The sequence below is a fragment of the Lutzomyia longipalpis genome, chromosome 2 (assembly GCF_024334085.1).
Source record: "Lutzomyia longipalpis isolate SR_M1_2022 chromosome 2, ASM2433408v1".
Taxonomy (NCBI): Eukaryota; Metazoa; Arthropoda; class Insecta; order Diptera; family Psychodidae; genus Lutzomyia; species Lutzomyia longipalpis.
The window spans coordinates 2,097,875-2,117,609 of NC_074708.1; the positions used below are offsets into that span (position 1 = coordinate 2,097,875).

The 19,735-nt window shown below is 32.7% G+C and overlaps 1 protein-coding gene across 1 annotated transcript; it reads left to right on the forward strand.

Annotated features, from left to right (window-relative positions):
* The first annotated feature begins 245 nt into the window (after positions 1-245).
* On the forward strand, positions 246-19,143 carry LOC129788568 (neuropeptide CCHamide-1 receptor). The gene is made up of 9 exons (XM_055824750.1): positions 246-932; positions 9,651-10,089; positions 11,311-11,537; positions 12,016-12,113; positions 13,167-13,385; positions 14,065-14,168; positions 16,350-16,487; positions 16,588-16,731; positions 17,460-19,143. Exons 2-9 carry the CDS (start codon positions 9,821-9,823, stop codon positions 17,527-17,529), a joined length of 1,269 nt encoding a protein of 422 aa, XP_055680725.1. The 5' UTR covers positions 246-932; positions 9,651-9,820; the 3' UTR covers positions 17,530-19,143.
* The last annotated feature ends 592 nt before the right edge of the window (positions 19,144-19,735 follow it).

Sequence of the window (19,735 nt, forward strand, 5' to 3'; positions counted from 1 at the left end):
CTAAAAGCTCCCACAAAAGAACATTTACACATAATGCGGAAGCTTTTGGGTTCAAGTCAGGGGAAAGAGCTCAGAGAAATTAATTTCCACCACGTGCTCTTTCGGGGATTTTCGTTTACGCGCCTGAACTTGAACTCTCATTTTCCTCATCTCTCTCTTCGGATTCTCTTCTTTTGCAAAGATTCTCTCATGAGGAATTTCATTGAATGATTTGCAGAACGTTCGCAGTCCCAAATGTAAATTTCAGTTTACGCGCTTCTTTCGCACGAGAAAGACCTCTTCTGGGAACGCAAAATCTCATCAGTTTTTGGTGCATTTTCTTTGATAGAATTTTCTTCATTGAAGTTCTTTATTCTTCCTAAAGTAAAATATCTAATTAAGAAAAAAAAGTGATAAAAATTCTCATTAATAAGAGAAGAAATCACACAATTAGTCTTCTTTGTGCGCGGAAAATTTGAGTTTTTTTTAGAGTGAAAAGTTTGTGCAATTTAAGCTGAAATTCCGTGATGTGAATGATGGTGTGATGATGATGTGAAATTGAGAAGGAAATCTTTTGTTCATGACGAAGAGGAGGAATTTTATTCACCTCACACCCCCTGAAAATTCTCGTTGATTTGTGTGAGAAACAATGAAAATGTGCAGATGTCTGAACCATAAAGTCCACAAGTGCTAAAAAGTTGTTGGTTTCAGGAACCCCTTTTGCATTATTTCTCGAGTGGCGAGTTACCGAAGGAAGAAATATGATAAAGAGCATCACTCCTTTATGTCTTTTAACCCACACTTGAGTGTTGCCTTTACGCGATAAAAGGACTATCTTTAGCTCCTTTTTTTTTCTCGTTGAAAAATCTGACTTCTTGAACTCAATCATTATTATATAACTTCAAAAAAAAACGTTGTGCAAAAGGATATTTCTTTGGTGTGTTGGAAAAAAGGTAAAGAAAAGTTGTTTTCTTGGAGATTTCTATTCAAAAAAATTTTTATTCAGAAGGTTCAAAGAAATTTTAACGATTGTGTACTATTCAAATAAAGAGTCTCTCCGGAATAACCTGATGGCTTGTTACGAAATTTATCATCAGGAATTTTTTTTTAGTTGAAATTCTCAGAAATCTTCCTCAAATTACTGAAAGAAATTCTCAAAGAATTCTTGCAGAGATCTGGGAAAGAATATAGAAAAGATTTTTTTAGATGATTGGAGTTGAATTTTAATCCACGATTCTTAGGAAAACGATTCGAAAGACTTCAAGAAGAAAACATGTACAGAAGAAGATAAAAATAATCACAAGAAAAGAAAAGTTAGAGAATATTTTTAGATTTCAGACAAAATCTCACTAAAATATAAGTTATTTATCGCAAAATATAAAATAAAGCAAAATAAAATAAAATAAAATAATATAAGTTTTAAAAAATAAAAAATAAATTGAAAATTTTACCCCAGAATCGATCTAAAAGTTAGAAATATTTTCTTTCTTCAATTTTCAACATTTTACTCATGTTCTTACGCAACGGGTTGAGTTATAAAATTGCCAAATAACCCAAATAACAATCCAAATGGAATAAAGAATTTTTAAAGTGTCTCTTCTAGTTTACTTTGACATTCTTCATACCCTCTTCATTGAGCCATAAAAAGTTCATATTTCCACTCAATTTGAGTGGAAAAGTAACCCCATATAGTTTCCCAAATTAGACCATCCATCCACTTATTGTGGATGACTCTCTTGGCCTAACTTTTGGAATTTTTCTTGAAGATTTTCAAGGAGATCCCAAAATTTTTTTTCACTGACTTTTGGTTAATTTTTTCCTTCAAGACGTTTATCTATGCCCTAGTTTTTCTCCGTGGGTCTTCGTCAAGAAACTTTTCAAGTGATCTTTGACATTTTCACGGTTAATTGAATATTCTAGTGATGAAAGAAGAGGTATATGAGACACTTGAAACCTTTTATATATTTTTCAAACGAAAAACTTTCATTTGAATGCGAGAAGGATAATGATGCAAAACTTTACGTGCTCCTTGAAAACTTCTCCTTAACGGGGGGAAGAAAAGGTGTGAAATCTAGAGGTGCACACACATGAATATTTTCCCACGATTCCATGCACAAATTCTCTGATTGTTTCCCCATTTGTTCAGTGCAGTAAATTGCATAAAATTCGATGAAAGTTTTATGCAAATTGTTTGTTGTTTTTTTTTCTCTTCTGAGCTTTACTCAATTTGGCCAATGAATCAGATTAATTTGAGTCATTCAATCAATTTAGTGAATTTATTTTATGTTTGTGTGATGAATTAATTTGAAAAGTTTCTCCGTGATTGGGGGAGAGTGAAAGGACAAGCTCATCGAATCAATCCCACTGAATCAACTTCATCCATATCGATCAATTACAATTAAATTGAATTACAAAATACTCTCCCCACTTGTCCCACAAACCAAACCATTCAATTAATTGCGATTATATCAAATACAAACACATCGTACTGGAAAGCATCGGAAGCATATAAATTTGCATAGACACTTCATATGGATCATCATAAAATTAAATTATATTATTCGGTCATAAACTTCCATCAACGTCGTACTTTTTATGCATTATTGGGTGGGTGTGTTAAAAAATCATTTTGGGAATGTATGTTACTCAAAATCAATCACGCATTTGGCATAACAACCCCCTCAAAGCCTTTTGAATCGACCTCCAGCAATAACAATTACATTAGCACGACGGGGAAAAAAAAGAGCTAAATAAATTCATTGAAGAAATTCCTTTCAAGCGGAATCTCTCATTGAATGCCTCACAATATTGTACGAATTTATTGGCATTGTTGTACAAGAAGGAAGAGCAGAAAAAAAAGATAAATTCATCCGTCACATTGCTTTTAAATTCCCATAAAGAAATGGTAAACACAACAGCATCAATTTTGCTCTTCGTGTGCCACATTGCTTGTCTTTTCCGCAAAAGAAAACACACACACAGCGTGTTGCTAAAAAAAATCACTCATCTTTCCCGCATATGCGGCTTATTCATCGTTGTGCGCCAAAAATATTCCATAAATGAAGACAATTTTGCAAAATGTTTTGTTTTTAAAGGTAAATTGGAAGGAAAAAAAAGAGTACGGCAAAGTGAGCAACTTTTTATCCTTTACTTTGCTCTCAACTTTCCAGAATTAATATCATGCGCTTCCGCCTCTCTGCGACCACATGCGGGGAGCGCAATGACGTACAATTGCCCCATTTTATCCTCTTAAGCCACCCACTCAAACTTCCCTCACAGTTGGCATATAAATGTATGTATGAGATGAATAAAGACCCCGAAAAAGAGGAGACATTTATCAGATTCAGCAAAGCAGCAAATACATTGCAGCGATAGAAGATCTTTTTTTTTCGTTATAATAAATGAAACCACAGCACTATACCTCTCTTTTGACTATACTGCTTTCATCTGTAAGAAGTTCTTCTCAGAACTGTGAGAGCTACTACAAGTCAAGAGTAACAACCACGAATTTCTTTTGTAAAGTTGTTTGTTTATTTCGAGATATTGTTGTTCCACGAAGACGAACATTTAGATGATGCATATTTTGAAAGTTTTATTGCAAGCTTGCAAGAATAATAAAATTGAATCGTAAGGAGCAGAAAGGATATAACTCGCTGTTGTTGATTTAAAATTCTTGTTGGATGAAAACCAATAAAATTTCATTTTACAATATTAAATTTCAAGCTTGTTTAGATTTAGAGACTTAAATCTTGAAGTTTTGTCTTAAATTTGTAGAAATTATTATATAGAAATTCTAGGAAAAATTAGTTTTATGTGATTTATGATGAATTTTTCCTGAAAGATATTCTTTTCATCTTTCAATTCAATTTCAATTAATTTTAAGGACAAATTGACTGAAAATTAATCCTTTGAAAATTTCCTTAAAACTTGATATTTTTTCAAAATATTTTTAATTCTAAAAGAATATTTTTTTTATATTACATATAAAGTTATTAAATCCTTTTGATTTTAAAACAAAATTGTTTCTTGTTCTGATTTTAGAATCTATGTAAAGAATGATTCTTTATCCTTATTTATTGTCCTTGACAAATCGCTCGGGTTAAAATCCAGCACAAAACTAAGCTTAAATACTTTATTCTAAACCCATCGAAATTATTCAACCAGGCGTCTCCACTCACTATATATAGTCAGAAATTTGATTTAAATTTTATCCTATTTTTGGGTTCCTTTCGAAGCTTGGCATTTCGCTCTTATTCCTTCAAATTAATTAAAAATCTAGCTCAACATAAATTGTGGAATTTCTCATAATTCAATTAAAGCTCATTTAACCAAGCGTCTCCACGCACTATGTCGCAAATCAATTTTCATTCTATTCTATTTAAGGATTATTTTAAAGGACGATCCTCAATTCCTTTCTGCTCATACTATCTAGCTCACAATTAGGCGTGAAATTCCTAAAAAACTCATTAAAGTTCTCTGACCAGGCGCCTCCACATACTATAAATAGTGCACAAATCAATCAACAGTGGAGACGCCTGGTAAAATTTTAATTAATATTTGTCATTAATGAGTAAAACAAATGTAAATTAAGTCATAAAAGATGTAAATTAATTTTTCTCAATCAAAGCAGAAGCTCATCATGATCGTAAATTTTTCCTCAAGGCGAGTGAACTCTTTCTACTTTCTAGCAATTCTCTTTGGGTTGTTTTTGTTGCTAAAAATTTCACACACAAACTCCACCAAGAAATTCATCACAAAACGTTTATTTTCTCGCTGACATGAGAGAGTCTTTCGCGTACATCGCTTACATTTTTGTACCACCCCACCCACGCAATTGCTGTTGGACAATTTCCCATATCACGGGCGAGTGTGAGAGAATTTTGAGGTGCTGAGGGATGATTTTAAGCTGAACATTGAGGTGAAATGCAAATGATAGCGTGAATTTTCTTTCTCATCGCTCACCAACATGATATCATCAAGAAACAATCATGTGGTGCCTCCACACATATGATAAACCCATCGGCAATTTTCCCAGGGAAAGTTTCTCTGCTCAGGCACGTTTATAATGGAATTAATCTGTGAATTTTACAAGAAATTTTCCAAAGAAGATTATCCGGCTTTAATACAGGGTTTCGTAATTATTTCCAGCATTTATTACCCCCAAAATTCAACTATATTAATCCATGTAAAAAAAAAGTTAATTTACACCATTTTACTTCTTCATCCCTCACTCTAATTCTCACCAGTTTTGGTAGATTTAATTTGTGAAAATTTAATTGAAATAGAAGTGAAGGTTAGATGTGAAATTCTTGTATATTAAATTTGTGCCTTGTGGATGTTTTATGGGGGAGATTTTACGGATTTTAGAACAAATAAATTTTTTTATCTTGTCCACCCGAGAGAAATTGAATTACATACGGACGAATAGATATTTCCAATTCGTCACTTATCATGTAAACATGATATATAAAATGACCTTTAATCTCGCAAGTTCAAGACAAGCGTGGAAGGAAAGAAAATAAACTGAAATTTATTAATTACTCGCGCCTGTTGAGCATAGATTCACAATGGCAGCCGCATAGCTTAAAACATCGTTAATGATTCTTTTATGGTTTCGCAAATTTATTTTATTTCCTGCCAATGTACAAATGATTCGTAAATATACGCCATGTCGGATGATACATGGGTGTGAGGGGAAAATTACTACATTGGACGTTCCTTTGTCATTCCTTATGGCATCGAATATTGGTCAAATTTCTGTCGACGGTGGAATATTTTGCTCACCTATTTACCAGAGATATATTTATGTGTATGATTCCTATGTGGATAAAATTTATGAGTGACTTCTGTGTACCGTCATAAGGAGCTACTTTACCTGTTTTGCATGTTGCTTTTTCTATGTTAATTTTTTAATTAAAATATATTTTGTCTTGGAAGTAAAAATTATGTTTATTCTATATATTTTTTTAAAATTAAGAAGAAACTAACAAATTATCTTTTTTTATTTGAATTTTGCAGATAGGTCAGGATTTTTAGATTGATTTCATTAAGGTTTATAAAACCATTAATTAAACAAAGGAAATTTCACAAAAACTATTTATTTTTTAATTTTAAAAATTTGAGCTTTTCAACCGTTTAAAGTCAAATAGTTTCTATTGATTTGTCAGATATTATTCCAGACTGAAACGCATAAAAGAATGAAGATGATTGAGAAAGAATTGGAATTTTTTAACAATTCAATTTTATTTTAAATAAAGTGTCGGAGTCTTTATTGCTCTTTCATCATGCTCAAAAAATTAATCCTCCCACTATATGATTCGAGCTAGATTATTAAAGAAAAAAAAATCAATATTTCAACAAAAAACGGAAAAATTGCTATTAAATTGTCCGTGATGTATTGAAAAGAAATTTTACGGATAAAAATGAATAAAGAATGTCAATATGTCACAAAAATATGTAGAACGAGAACAAAATCCGAGCTTTTTGGGGAAGGTCACCTGAATACGTATTGTACATACAACATCCCCCATCAGACGATGATGAGAGAGAATTAAATTATTTTGCGTATGAATACCCTTTAAAATTGAATTTTCTATCTTTATTTTTTCAACTAGAAAAATCCATTCGATTGGGTTACAAACGACGTTACAAAAAAAAGGTTGATGGTCGGAAAAACGCATTACTCTCTCTCTCTCTGATGCTATGTATCTATCATCCATTGCGCGCGCTCATGTTAATTTTAAACCCGTAAGAGGAATGTTTTGAGGGTATACAAGTACCGCGTCCTGTTGAAGGAGAAAAAAAAAAAACGAAAAAATGAAGGGAAAAGAGAAGAAAAAAAGCTAATATTTTGAGCTTGAAGTGGTTTGAATCATTTAAAAAGTCTTCCAGACTTTTATTAAAATATCTCATACATATTCAATGAAAAAAAATGAGTATTTTCACTCATGAGTGCATTCAGTCTCGTCCACTGCATTTCCACTAAATGCTATAAAAAAGTTGATTTTTCTCTGCAATTTACAGAAAAAAAATTTATATGCTTTTTTTCATAAATAGATTCGAATAAAGGATGTTTCTCTAGGAATTTAATTACCGAGTTGCAATGATTTTTTTTCAGATTCCTTTTTTTTTGTTGTTATTTAGCTGCAGGGGTTTGATTTTTTTCAATCGATAAACTAGATATGTGGAAAATGCATTAATAAATACATAGATAGCAAAAAAGCATTGGAAGCAATTTAGTAATTTAGTGAAATGCAGAAAAAGGGGAGTAACAGTGGGAAAGCTCATAATGGGAAAGCTTTTAGTGTCTAAAACTATAAGGATATCATGTGCTATGTATGTATATAAATTGAATTGAATTAATACGTTAACCAAATACATTTGAAAAATCACGCAATTTATTCATAGAGACATCCATATAGATACAAAATATTCTAATTCCATATCCAAGTTATTCATCACGCGATCACACCATCCATTCTTCGTTTGCTTTTATATATCCTTTTTAAAGAAAAAAAAAAGACGGAAAATCCGTATGTTGAGTGACAGTAAAATAAATCCTTCTAAGTATAATATTTGCAATATGTGACGCTTTGGGAATGTCTCTTGGTTGAGGTCGGTTTTTTTTATTCCACCTCCCATCACAGCTATTGGGAAAGTTCCGGAACCTCTCTAAAGTACACCACATTGTTACAATTTCTAATATAAACAATACTTTTATATAAATTTCTGTTGACACAAACCATGTAACTTTGTTCCCTTGTTGCTGATTTTTCAACCCAGAGAAGAAGAAAAACTTGTACTCATTCCTGCTAAACAAATCCAACGCGGAAAGCTGCGGGGATATCCCAATAAATCTGTTGATCCAATATTTGTTTTATATAAAATTAATTTTCATACAAAAACATTCTATAAGGTTCTTCCGGAGGGAGTGTGGGGAAAATTCCTCTCTGTGCGTGGAGTTAATTGCTTCATTAGACAAATTCAAAATTTAGAAGACTCTTGCAAGCAGAAATAAAGTCTCTAAAAGTGATTTTTGCGCCTTGAAAAAATTACCTTACCCCAGTAATAAAAAAGTTTTCCAAGAAGCAATATTCAAAGATTTAATTAAAATCTGTTAGACAGGCTTTTTTTTGCTTCTTCTTCTTCTTCTGCCTATTTACCCCCCTCCGCCCACATATTCGAAGAGAAGATTGGTGGAAAATTGAGAAGAAAACACTGTCGTCACATTCAATTCTCTGGTATCTTCCCCCTGATCCCCTTGTTGTGTGTTTGAGGTGAAAAAGCCACACATTATTATTCAGTTAAAGAGGAAAATGGACAAACTTTTTTTCTTGTTTTGCTTTTCCAAACTGTTCAGTGTAGAGTAAAATCAATTAGTGTCTGTTTCTTCTCATCCTCTTCCACAGACATTCTAATAGACATCCGTGTTGAAAAAACAAGCAAAAAGTACAGCAAAAGTGCTTCAGTGTGGAAAGTTTCTTTTTATATTCAGATTTTTCTATAGGATTTTCATTTGCTATATACACCTTATTATGTCACGGGGGAAAATATGTTTTTACTTATCTCCATCAATTCCACTGCCAAAAGTTGGAAAACCCACAAAAGATTGGATATTGTTGTTATTTTAGGAATAAATACATACTGAGAAAAAATTGGTGGAAAAGGTATGAAAATGTTATGAGAATTGGTATTCCTAAATTTGAAAATTTTCTATGCGTTGCAATTTAATTTGTTTGAGTTTGGTCTCCTTAGGGCAAAAGGTCAGAAATCAAATAAATCTGTTGAGATGTAAAGCGGTAAAAAGACAATAATTTGTAAGATATATTTTACACATATCTATAACTATTTTATCGCACTCTAAACTGAATTTTAACATAACTTACGTATTTTACTGTAATTTATGCAATTTTATTGCATTTGCGAATTTTCCTGGAAATATAAACTTTTTAAAACATTTTGTACCTCCTTAAGTAATTTGTTAATTTCTATCGCATTTTGTGGACTTTGCAAGCAATTTTTATAGTTTAAAAAAAATTCCAATTGTTGGAAAAAATACATTAAAAGAAATTAAGCAAAAATTCTTTAGAACATCCAATCATAATTTTGCAAAATAAAGTTTTCCAAAAAATAGATTCTCTTTTCTCAATTAAGTAAGTATTTAGAATACCAACTATCGATACCACGTAGTGAAGACATCCCAGACATTCTGAGAGATTTTAAGTAAATCAATGAAGATTTTCACTCTTCATTTTCTTTAATGGAAAAGTCTCTTGGGGGAAAACAATCACATATCTCAAGTAACATTATATTTGTAGGTATATTATTTAACACAAATAGCACAAAACTTTGAAATCAATACTACTACAGATGGAGCTTAAAGCTCTGATTAAATTACAGTTTAATCTTAAAGCATTATGTAGATTCGTAAGCTTCTGAAGGATTGAAATCTATTAATTTAGTAGCAAAATACTTTCTTTTCTCCCTTTCTTCTTGTCTTTAACATTTTGCATAAAATTTCTCCAGTTTAATGAAAGTATATAAAGCTTGTGTGGCCGAATTTAGGCTCATATATCGACTTGATATGTATTCATGGTGGGGAACTTAATGAAAAATTCGTCGGAGAAAATGGAGAGATTATGATGGTGGCTCAATTAATTTACCCTCTGCAGATTTCTTGCTGTTTCTCTGTGTGTGCCACATATAGGAGAAAGTTTGTGAAAGAGACAACCCCCCGTGACTCGGGAGCGCCACCAAAATGGTCAATTGTCGCCGTGGTGTGACGTGGCAGTAAACGGCATTGTTTCCTAGCTCTGTGGGGTCAGAGTTGAGGTCTTCTACAATGCTGGAGTCAGCCGCAGCTGTCTCAACGTATGACATCTTTCCCACCGTGTCAAATGTCTCCTCAAACTATAGCCTCTTTGATGGTTTCTACAATGACACCGATACAAGAAATTCCACGGAAGTTGCGTACACACCGTATGAGAATAGACCAGAAACGTACATTGTACCTGTCATCTTCTTCATTATCTTCGTCGTTGGCATCCTCGGGAATGGAACACTCGTAATCATCTTCATAAGGCATCGAAATATGAGAAATGTTCCAAATACGTAAGTTTTGCTTTATTATGTTAATCTTATTACTCTAGAAGATTTTTTTTAAAGTTACCAACTCTCTGTTCTCTAAAAAAAAAGTTCTTTGGTCTCCCATAATATTCTTTGTTGCTTTGCTGTTTACAAACAAACCTTCTCACATTGTCTATGAGATTAAATTTTATTTACATTCTCTTCTAAGATATTCCCAAAGCCTCCTCTTAAGCTACTTGGTGCGGTGATTGTGTAAAGAGCGAAGCTTATAAATAGATTTGAGGAGTCAATTTTCATTAAATAAATGTCTCCACTTGAAGATTTTATCTTGACTTGTCCTAAACAAATTTTCCAACCACTTCTGCATTGGCACGAGGTGAAGACATTTGGAAATCTTATTAAAAGTTTTGCAATAAAATACCACACAAAACACCATTCAATTACAGAATGATTTAAAAGCTTTCACAAAATTAATTGAGCTTTTTTTGGGTGGGATAAAAAAAAAGAAGAATGGGAAAATCTGATGACCATTTCCACTTGAAGGCTTTTCGTGACTGGCAGTTAAGTTTGGATACGATGACAATCTCTTCTTGAGGAATTTCCTTCAAATCATTTTGCCTGATAACAGAGGAAAGAATTTATCGGGCAACAGAAAAAAAGAAAGAATTTTCTTTCTATATTTTTAGAATTTTCTTTCAATATTGCGTTTTTTTTAATAAAAAATGTGACTCTCAAATTTCTTTAGAATATTTAAATTCTATGGGAAAATATTCTGTACTTTAAATCGTCATCCTTCATTACGCTCAAGTTTTTCATTTTTAAAGCTTTTTTAAGAGCTAATGAAGGATGAATAATGATGATTAATGTCATTCAGATGATTCTTCTTTGCAATTTCATTGCTTCTTTGAAATTAGTTTGGAATTAAATGATTTTTTGAAGGACGCTTAATTGAGCTTTGAAGCTTTCTATATTGGTTATGAATAATACCGTCTAATAGAGTCAATTTGACGTCTTATTACGATTTTTTTTAAACAATTAGAGTATTTTAAAATTCATTCTTTGGGATAGTCTCAAATGAAAGGTCTTCAGATAAAAATGCCCGCAATACTGAATTTCAATAAAAATTTATCAATTTTAGCAGAATAGAAGAATAGTTTTAATTTTTAAATAAAAATCCTTAATAATTCCTTAATTCCTCAAAGAAAAATTCCCAAGAAAATTGTCTGAAAATTTGTCTATTTTCAGGTATATTCTATCACTAGCTCTGGCTGATTTGCTGGTGATTCTCACAACTGTACCCCTCACTGCCACCGTTTATGTCTTCGATTCATGGCTGTGGGGCTTGGAATTGTGTACAGTGTCGGAGTTTGTCAAGGATGTCTCCATTGGTGTATCAGTCTTCACTCTTGTTGCCCTATCTGGAGATAGATTTTTCGCCATTGTGGATCCCCTGAGAAAATTCAATACTCACAGTAAGTTTAATTTCCCGCGCAGAGCTTTCCCACCCAAAATAGATCCCATAGATCGTATTAAATTACAAAATAACAAATCGTATAAATAATTCAATTTTCTCTCCACAAATTCGTGGGATTTTCTCATTTATTTTCCTTTATAATTAACTTGTTTTTCCTTGTGTGGGTACAACACTTTTCTTGTGCCAAATTAAGCGCGTGATTTTTCCCTCATTATCCCATCTGCTCGATCTCTGAGCTCTGTATTGAAAATGAAAGTCGTGTAAATCTTTTCCATTAAAATATACTTTATTTATTTTCCACGTCATTTTCTGATAGGCAAAACCCTAATTACGAGATTTAAATATTAATTTGGGAGCAATTAGTCAGCTAATTGAGGGGGCGCCCCATTGAGGGTTGCTCTTGTGCGAAGTGATTGTCGTCATTAACTTGATATTTGATATTTTGAGAATGTAATGAAGGAAAAATTCTTTTCCAGGTGGCAAAGCAACCAAATTAACCATCTCCATTGCCATATCTATTTGGGTATTAGCCATCATCTGTGGTATTCCCGCCATTGTGGGGTCACATATACGGGTGAGTTAACATTCTTCACACATACCCAATTAGTTTTCATCCAATTACACACAAATCATTGCGAAATAATTTCTTTTGCCATGTGATTCCCCAAAAAATTTCTCCACGCCGCGATTTTTTTTTGATCTTGAGACTTTGACGGGAGATTTCATTAAAATTAAAGACTTTGCAGAAATTTTACACCGCGCAATCAATGAGATTTTCGAAACTAAAATTAACCTTAACCAAGATGGTAATCATCGAACAAATACGTATTGATGATGTTTCTTTTTCTCAGAATCGTTATTCCCACAAAACATTAATTAACAAAATATCCAAAGTTTAATTAGCATTATTGCGAGGGGAAGGGTGGGGGAGCTAATAATGATGGAAATACAATTGTTTTGTCAATTTAAATCCATCCTAATTAGGGAGAAATTCTTATACTCCCTAATTAACCTCATTACACAGTAAAATCTCTTTAAATGTGTCGGGAAGTTTGCAAGACGAAAAAAAAACGTACAAAGCGCCTTGAAGATTTCCCTAAATGTAGTCTTTTAATTAATTTACTAATCCCTTAGTTTACACACAGAGGTGAAGATAGGATAAGTTTGTAATTAAAATGGAGTTTTTGTAAAATTTTAATTTCACATTTTAAATTAAATTTTTAAGTTCTTAAGAATCCACTTTTGCTAAAGAGAGTGCAGCTGTTCTTGTTTAAAATTCTCACAAAGTTCCGGATATTGTTACAGAAAAAAAAAACTTCTTTTGCAAATTCTTTTGGCGCTTCTTTGGCACGTCATTCTCTATTCGTGGCAGGAAAATAAAATCCCCATTGATTAAATACGATGTAACACATAATGCGAGAAAGCTTCCCGTGAGGAGGAAGAGAGGGGTGGCTGTATACAAAGTGTCAAAAGAAGCAGGAATTAATATAAACTTTAAAAACTTTCATAAAACTTTATTTTCGCCTCTTCGGGGTGCAACGAAAAAAAAATCAAGTTTTGAGAGATGAAATGGGATTGAATGTAATATAATTACTTATGTCTGTATATTATGTGTCTCCTTGGGCAGGTGGTGGATGTGAATAAGGACGTGTCCTTTGAAGTTTGCTACCCTTACGGGCCGCCTGAGTGGGGCAAGACGTATGGTCGTTACATGGTGATGGCTCGCTTTATGATCTTCTATGCCATTCCACTTCTCATAATTGCCATCTTCTACGTTCTCATTGCGCGACATCTCTTCTACAGTGCCAGCAATGTTCCTGGTGAGATGCAAGGTGCATTGCGTCAGGTAAGAACACTAAAGACACCTCTTAATTATACAACTTACGTCAGGCTTAAAGATAAGAAAGAACACGGATTTTTTTTTTATCAAATAATTATTATCTTCAAATCATTGCATCTAAAAATACTTGTAACGCAATAAATAAGGTACTTGCAGATGGTAATAAAAAAATCTTTCGCGCGATATTCCCCCATAATCAGTTACGCATACACTTTATCATTAAATTACCGAGAGAAATAAATTAATGATAAAGCTATCTGTATGTATATATTTATTACAATGTTGCTCTTGTGCTAACGAGCTTGGCCGCCGGCGCTCTTTATTTCCGTAAAATTTTTGCAGATAAATGCCTCCTCCTTTAAATGGCCCTTCGTCTCTCTTAGGAGCGATTTATTAAATCATCATTAACGTGAGGCGCTGAATTTATTTACATAAAAAAGACTCCCCCGCACTTATTTGATTTTCGAGCTCACTGTCTCACATTTCGATGTTTCCATGCAACACGGAGGCACACCCTTGTAAAGAATAATTTCAAATTAATCAATCAACAGTATTGAATTTCGCTAAATTGATTTACTTAAAAAAAACACAAACAGCTAAATAACAACATCAGCTATATATAATTTATGCTTGACATTATGTTTAGATTTTTCAAACTCATGTACCGCCACTTGTTTTATCACAGATAAGAGCTCGACGTAAAGTGGCCATAGCAGTTCTAGCATTTGTCGTAATATTTGGATTATGCTTCTTGCCATCGCATCTCTTTATGATATGGTTCTATTACTGGTGAGTACTGATGCTATATATATTTTTACAGCTCTAAAATAAAATAATAAAAAAAGAGAAATATCCTTCAGAGCTTTGTAATGCAAATTTCTCCGGAGATGTAATTGTGTTATCTTTCCTTGTTAATTTACTCCGCACGGCCCAATACCCTCGTGCGCGAATGTCCTTTCACCCCGTCTCACCATCGATTTCGCAAAGAACTTGGGATCACCCCTAAAATGATGCGCAGAACGAAAGGTTGAATGAATAAAAATGACCCCTAATAACCTTATCTGTCATATTTCTTGCCTATTTTATCATTGATCTCCATCATGGGCGATTTATGGCCAGGAAAATTTTATTATTACGATGCGCAATTTGGCGCCAAAATATTAACGAGATACTCAATAATTTCACGCCATCACGCCATGATAGATAAAACACGTGACTTGCTTTCACTGCTCCCCACCCACACCAAAAACATCCGGAAATTGAGTAATGGGGAGACATAGAAACTCACCCCAAAATCATTAAAATGATTTACTTGTGAGAAATTAATTTTCCAACACTAAAAGATGCTCACATCAGCACTAAAGAACGTGACTGCGTGGCAAAATGAACTAAATTTGATGCAATTTTAAATAATCAATTTCTGTGGCAACATAAATTGTTTCAACTTTTGTCAGGAAAAAAAAGAGAGAAGATCCTCGGAGCTTTCCTCCTCAACAATTTTAATTTACTTCCAAGCGCAAGTTTTCTGCAAATTCTCCTCCACCCTCGCAGCACGCAGATTGAGTGAGACATTTAGCACACAATATACCCCATTTTTGTGTGAGACAGACATTATCTTTATTATTATTTTTCTCACAACAAAAAAAATGTGAATAGAGCTTCAGGATATTGTGTTTTTTTTTCTTTTCATTTTTTTCGGAGACATAATATAAAAGCAATTGTTGATGCACGAGTCCCATTTTTGCACAATCTTTTTTCACGCTTCTTTTCTTCCCAACAACATACAATTCAATATCAACACACACCGCCCACGCATCCCCTGGAAAAGTGCCCTGAAATCTCATGCACGTGCGGGAAAATAACTTTGCTTAAATTAGCACATGAATTACAAACCATTTAACCATTTTATAAATTCTGTAAAAGAAATATTCTTGATTTTTGCGTTAAGATGTTGCTGCCGGAGGGAACGTGAGAGGAAAACTATTTATTTTCCTGAAGACATGCAATTTGAATAAAAGCATATTTTTGAATAATATATGCAGCATATTCTATGAAATATATGTATGCATTTGCGCTACATAAATAATATATCAGTTATGCATTTTCTTATTCCGCATAAACATCGTGGAAATTTCTTATTTTCTTTCCTTCTTATCTAAAATTTAACGTTCAATTTCATGAATATAGTTTGAGGCTTTAATATATTACATATAGGGGTGTATGGGGGTGAGTTAGTGTCGGAGAAAGCTCGTAATAATTTATTTTCTTTTAGAAGTTTTAGAGAAAGAACTAAAGAAAAAATTCTCTCCGAGAGATTTTCTAAAAATTAACTAATTGTTTTAGGTTGTGATAGAGGGAAGAAATATTCTTATTTCTTTTAATAAATTGTGCTTTTATGCGGAGAAATAATAACTGCTAAAGTTTTTTATAAATCTAAAATAATTCTGTATTTAATTGATTTTTAAATTATTTCAAAATAAGAATAAATTCACTTTTAATTAATTTTTTTTAAAGATATTTAGATCATTAAAAATTAATAGCTTTCAAGAAATTAAATTCATAATTCTCAAAACATTACCCCACTCTACTCTATATATCTTCCAGTATATTAATATTTTACATAAATCTGATAAAAGCTTACCTATATGTAGTCACAATGTAACAGAATTTACAACTTGATGTTTAACTTTCTTACCACGCTACTGCAGTGGAGTTAACTCAACCGAAGATTCCATCCATTCTATCGAACTTCTAAGCTTAAATATTTAATTATATCCCAACAAAATTCAATCCTTTGTGCCAATTAGGGCTTCAAAGTTCACACAAAAACTGATAAATCCTTGCGCTTGAAACTTCCCTGCTCCGTTTTTGGCTTATAGAGCTGAAACATAGATCAGTTTACGAGGTAAAAGTTCCCAACAGGGAGTATGTGTGCAATGAGAATCCTTCCACTTTACAACTCTTTTGCAGTCCAACGGCTGAAGAGGATTACAATGCTGCCTGGCATATTCTTCGTATTGTCGGCTTCTGCTTATCTTTCGCCAACAGTTGTGCAAATCCCGTGGCATTGTACTTTGTCAGTGGAGTTTTTAGGAAATACTTCAAGAGGTTCGTATAACCACTCCACTCACCTCTCTCCGGAAAAAAATTGGGGTGAACTTTTGTCCCAACAGGAAGTGACCTATTGTTCTTTTTCACCTTCACGCAGGTACTTACTGTGTCGCTTCCAATCGGATTCCCGGCGGAAGCATGACGGATGCGGTGCAACACATAGGGATACATCTCTCACGAGCACCGTTTCGCGACGATACACCTCCAGGAGGATCTGCAACCATCACAGCACTTTGAGAAGGTAAGACTCTCTCACTATTTCATCCTCCTCATGTCTGCACTACATATTATTTACAAAAAGCCCCGCCAAATGCAAAAGCTCACGAATGCGGGTAATTTAATAACATTGAGAGCTTTTACCCCTGCACCCGTGAAAAGAATATTAAATTACGCGGATAATTCTTTGAGGAAGCATAAACATTCTTTAAAAAATAAAAAAAAGAGCTTGTGGTTTGTAGTGTTCTGCACAAGAAAGGCGAAGCTTTTCTTCTTTTCTTTACTTCAAAAGTGTTGAAGCGTAAAAATTATATTAAAATTGACTTAATTAACTTCTTTTCTCTTTAATTTAAGAGATATTTTTACGTCATTTTGTTGAGTAAAATTGTCTTTTTACGTATTTTCTCACACTTTTTACGTACTTTGTGTCCTTATTTGCTTTTCTGATTTTACGCAAAAAATATTTGATTTAAAAAAATATTTAAAATTATAAAAAAAGTAAAAATTTCTCTTAAACATAATTTTAAAAAAAATCAATAAAAAATCCATTTGAATTCTAAAGAATAGAAACGTTCAAAATTAATCAAAAAACAATACCTTCAGTGCGAAATGTTACGCTCTTTGGTAATTAAAAGAACAAAAGAACTACACCTACCTATTATATAGAGAAAAGTCAATAGAATTGAAATAACTAATTGATTCTAAATTGCTATCATTTGTATTTCTTTCACCCATCATTGGGGGAATGTGCAGCAAAGTGATGGAAACGTCCGTGACAATTCTACCCAATGGAGCGAGTAATGGCAAAAATGGGACCGATTGAATGTAAATAATTTAAAGTGAAAAATAGTGAAGAAAAAATACATCCCTAGACGTAACTATATAGATTGTGACATGGAAAATATATAGGAAAAAAAATCCCATCTTGCAAAATTTTCCTAGAAAATAAAAAAGCGCTTTATCATCACCTTTAACCCCCTCCGAAACACCATGACTATCATACACCCACACTCTTAATCTTCCCACCTACTGATTTTTTTTGTAAAATTTATAAATTATATTAAATGATAAGAAATTGTTTCTTTTTGTATAAAAAGTATCAAGAAATTAAAAAAAAATCTTTTATGAATTTTTGCAGTATTTGTGGAGGAAATAGAAGCGAAGAAGTTATTTTTTTAACCTTGAAGCTTTGAGCATTATGTTGAACTGATAAAAATATGATTTTTTAAGCCTTTGGGAATAACAAATGAAACACTCAATGCTTTCAGGAAAATGCTTTTCGTGTCTCAAAGGAAGAAAGATGGAAATTCAATGCAGAAAGTCGAATGAAATAAATCATTTAAATATAGAGAAAAGTCACAAACAAATACTGAACATTTGTGAATTATTGATTGATTAGTCTACATTTCTTTTGCTTTTATTATTTATTAGACTTCCTAAAGGTAGGCGTAATATATAATTCTTTGTACTTGAATTGAGGTGAGTTGATAACCTGATAGATTGATGATTTTTTTGAATTATTTATAACCTAATTTTTGAAAAAGTTCTTAAGAAAATTTATTTTTAAAACTGATGATTTTTCCAATAATTTTCTGTTTAATAAATTAATTATTTATTTAATAAATTAAAGAAACATTATCTAGGATATTTTCCCTCTCAACTCTATTTGTACGAGTTGGAGCAAAAAAAAAAGCTTTTGAGAATTCTTCGCACTTGATTCCTTCACGCCAACAATTAGGCCTAATTGATGGATTGTTGTGTGAAAAAGCAGAAAAAATAGAACATTAGGATTTTTTCTTTCCTTTAATTTCCCAAAGACTTTCCCTTTTCTTGAGAACCTTTTCGGATGTCCATCTCGAAGGGAAATCTACCTCACACAATTACTTAAAAATCCCCGAGGCATTTTAGTACTTAAGGATATACAACGTTTGAGATGCAAAAAGGAGGATGATGATGGTGAGCCGTGAGATGGATGATGCCCAGGAAGATGTGGGTGTGAATAAATAGTCCAATTATGTAAAATAATTAGGCTGAGATTATCACAAGGATGTATATGCCAGAACTCGACATAATATGCTTGGGAATAATTTCCATAAAAAACATTTCACAAGGATATAAATCAACGAAATACAAGCCTCTTGTTCCTTTTCTTTTGCAGACTTATTACGTCCATATAGTCTAGACCATTCTCGCATTAATTCTACGTTTTTTTTTATCCTTAAAATACTCTTAAGTTCATTTTTTGTTACTTTATTAGAATTAAAGAAAATGAAGAATAAATTTGTGGTTTTAGTGTAATAAGAGAGATCAAGAAGAAGGAAAATTAATTTATATTGAGTGTGATAAAGAGGAAAAATCCTTTAAGAATTTGTATTTATGTGTAAAAGAATGAGAAGATGGAGAAATGGTAATAAATTTGAGAAAATGAAAATGCAAATGTCGATAATTTTTTATTCTCAACGGTTCAATGGAGAAAATCTCTTTGGAGGCGCGGGGAGGTGTGGTAATTTCCGCAATGTCGAGAGATTATTCTTTTGAACTTCTTAATAATCTGTTTTGATCTTGTGATGGCACAAAGTGCGTGGAAATGAATGTTGGAAGTGGAAGAAAATTTACACCACACCCCTCCTCAAAAAAAAAAACATCCCATAAAATTGCCAGGCCAATTTCACACCAACAATTTATTGGGTAAGAAATAAAAAAGAGAGGAGATAATTCACCCTCTTAGCGCGCAAAGAGATATGTGTGTATATAATATTTAAATGCGCCAATGGGGTTGGACAGAGCAGGATGCTGGAGAGCGGCCGTTTTGTGTATGAAAATTGTTAAAAATATCATTTTCCTCAGCTGACATAATCATAAAAGTCACATCACACGAGATACATATAATATGAAATATCATAATTTTTATTGAATGCCACTCAAGTGGTGCGAGATGTGGAAAATGCACGATATTTTATCTTCTTCCGCATAAACAATGATCAAAGTTTTCTCTTCGTGCGCCAACTTCCCGCTCCCCTTCTCACAGA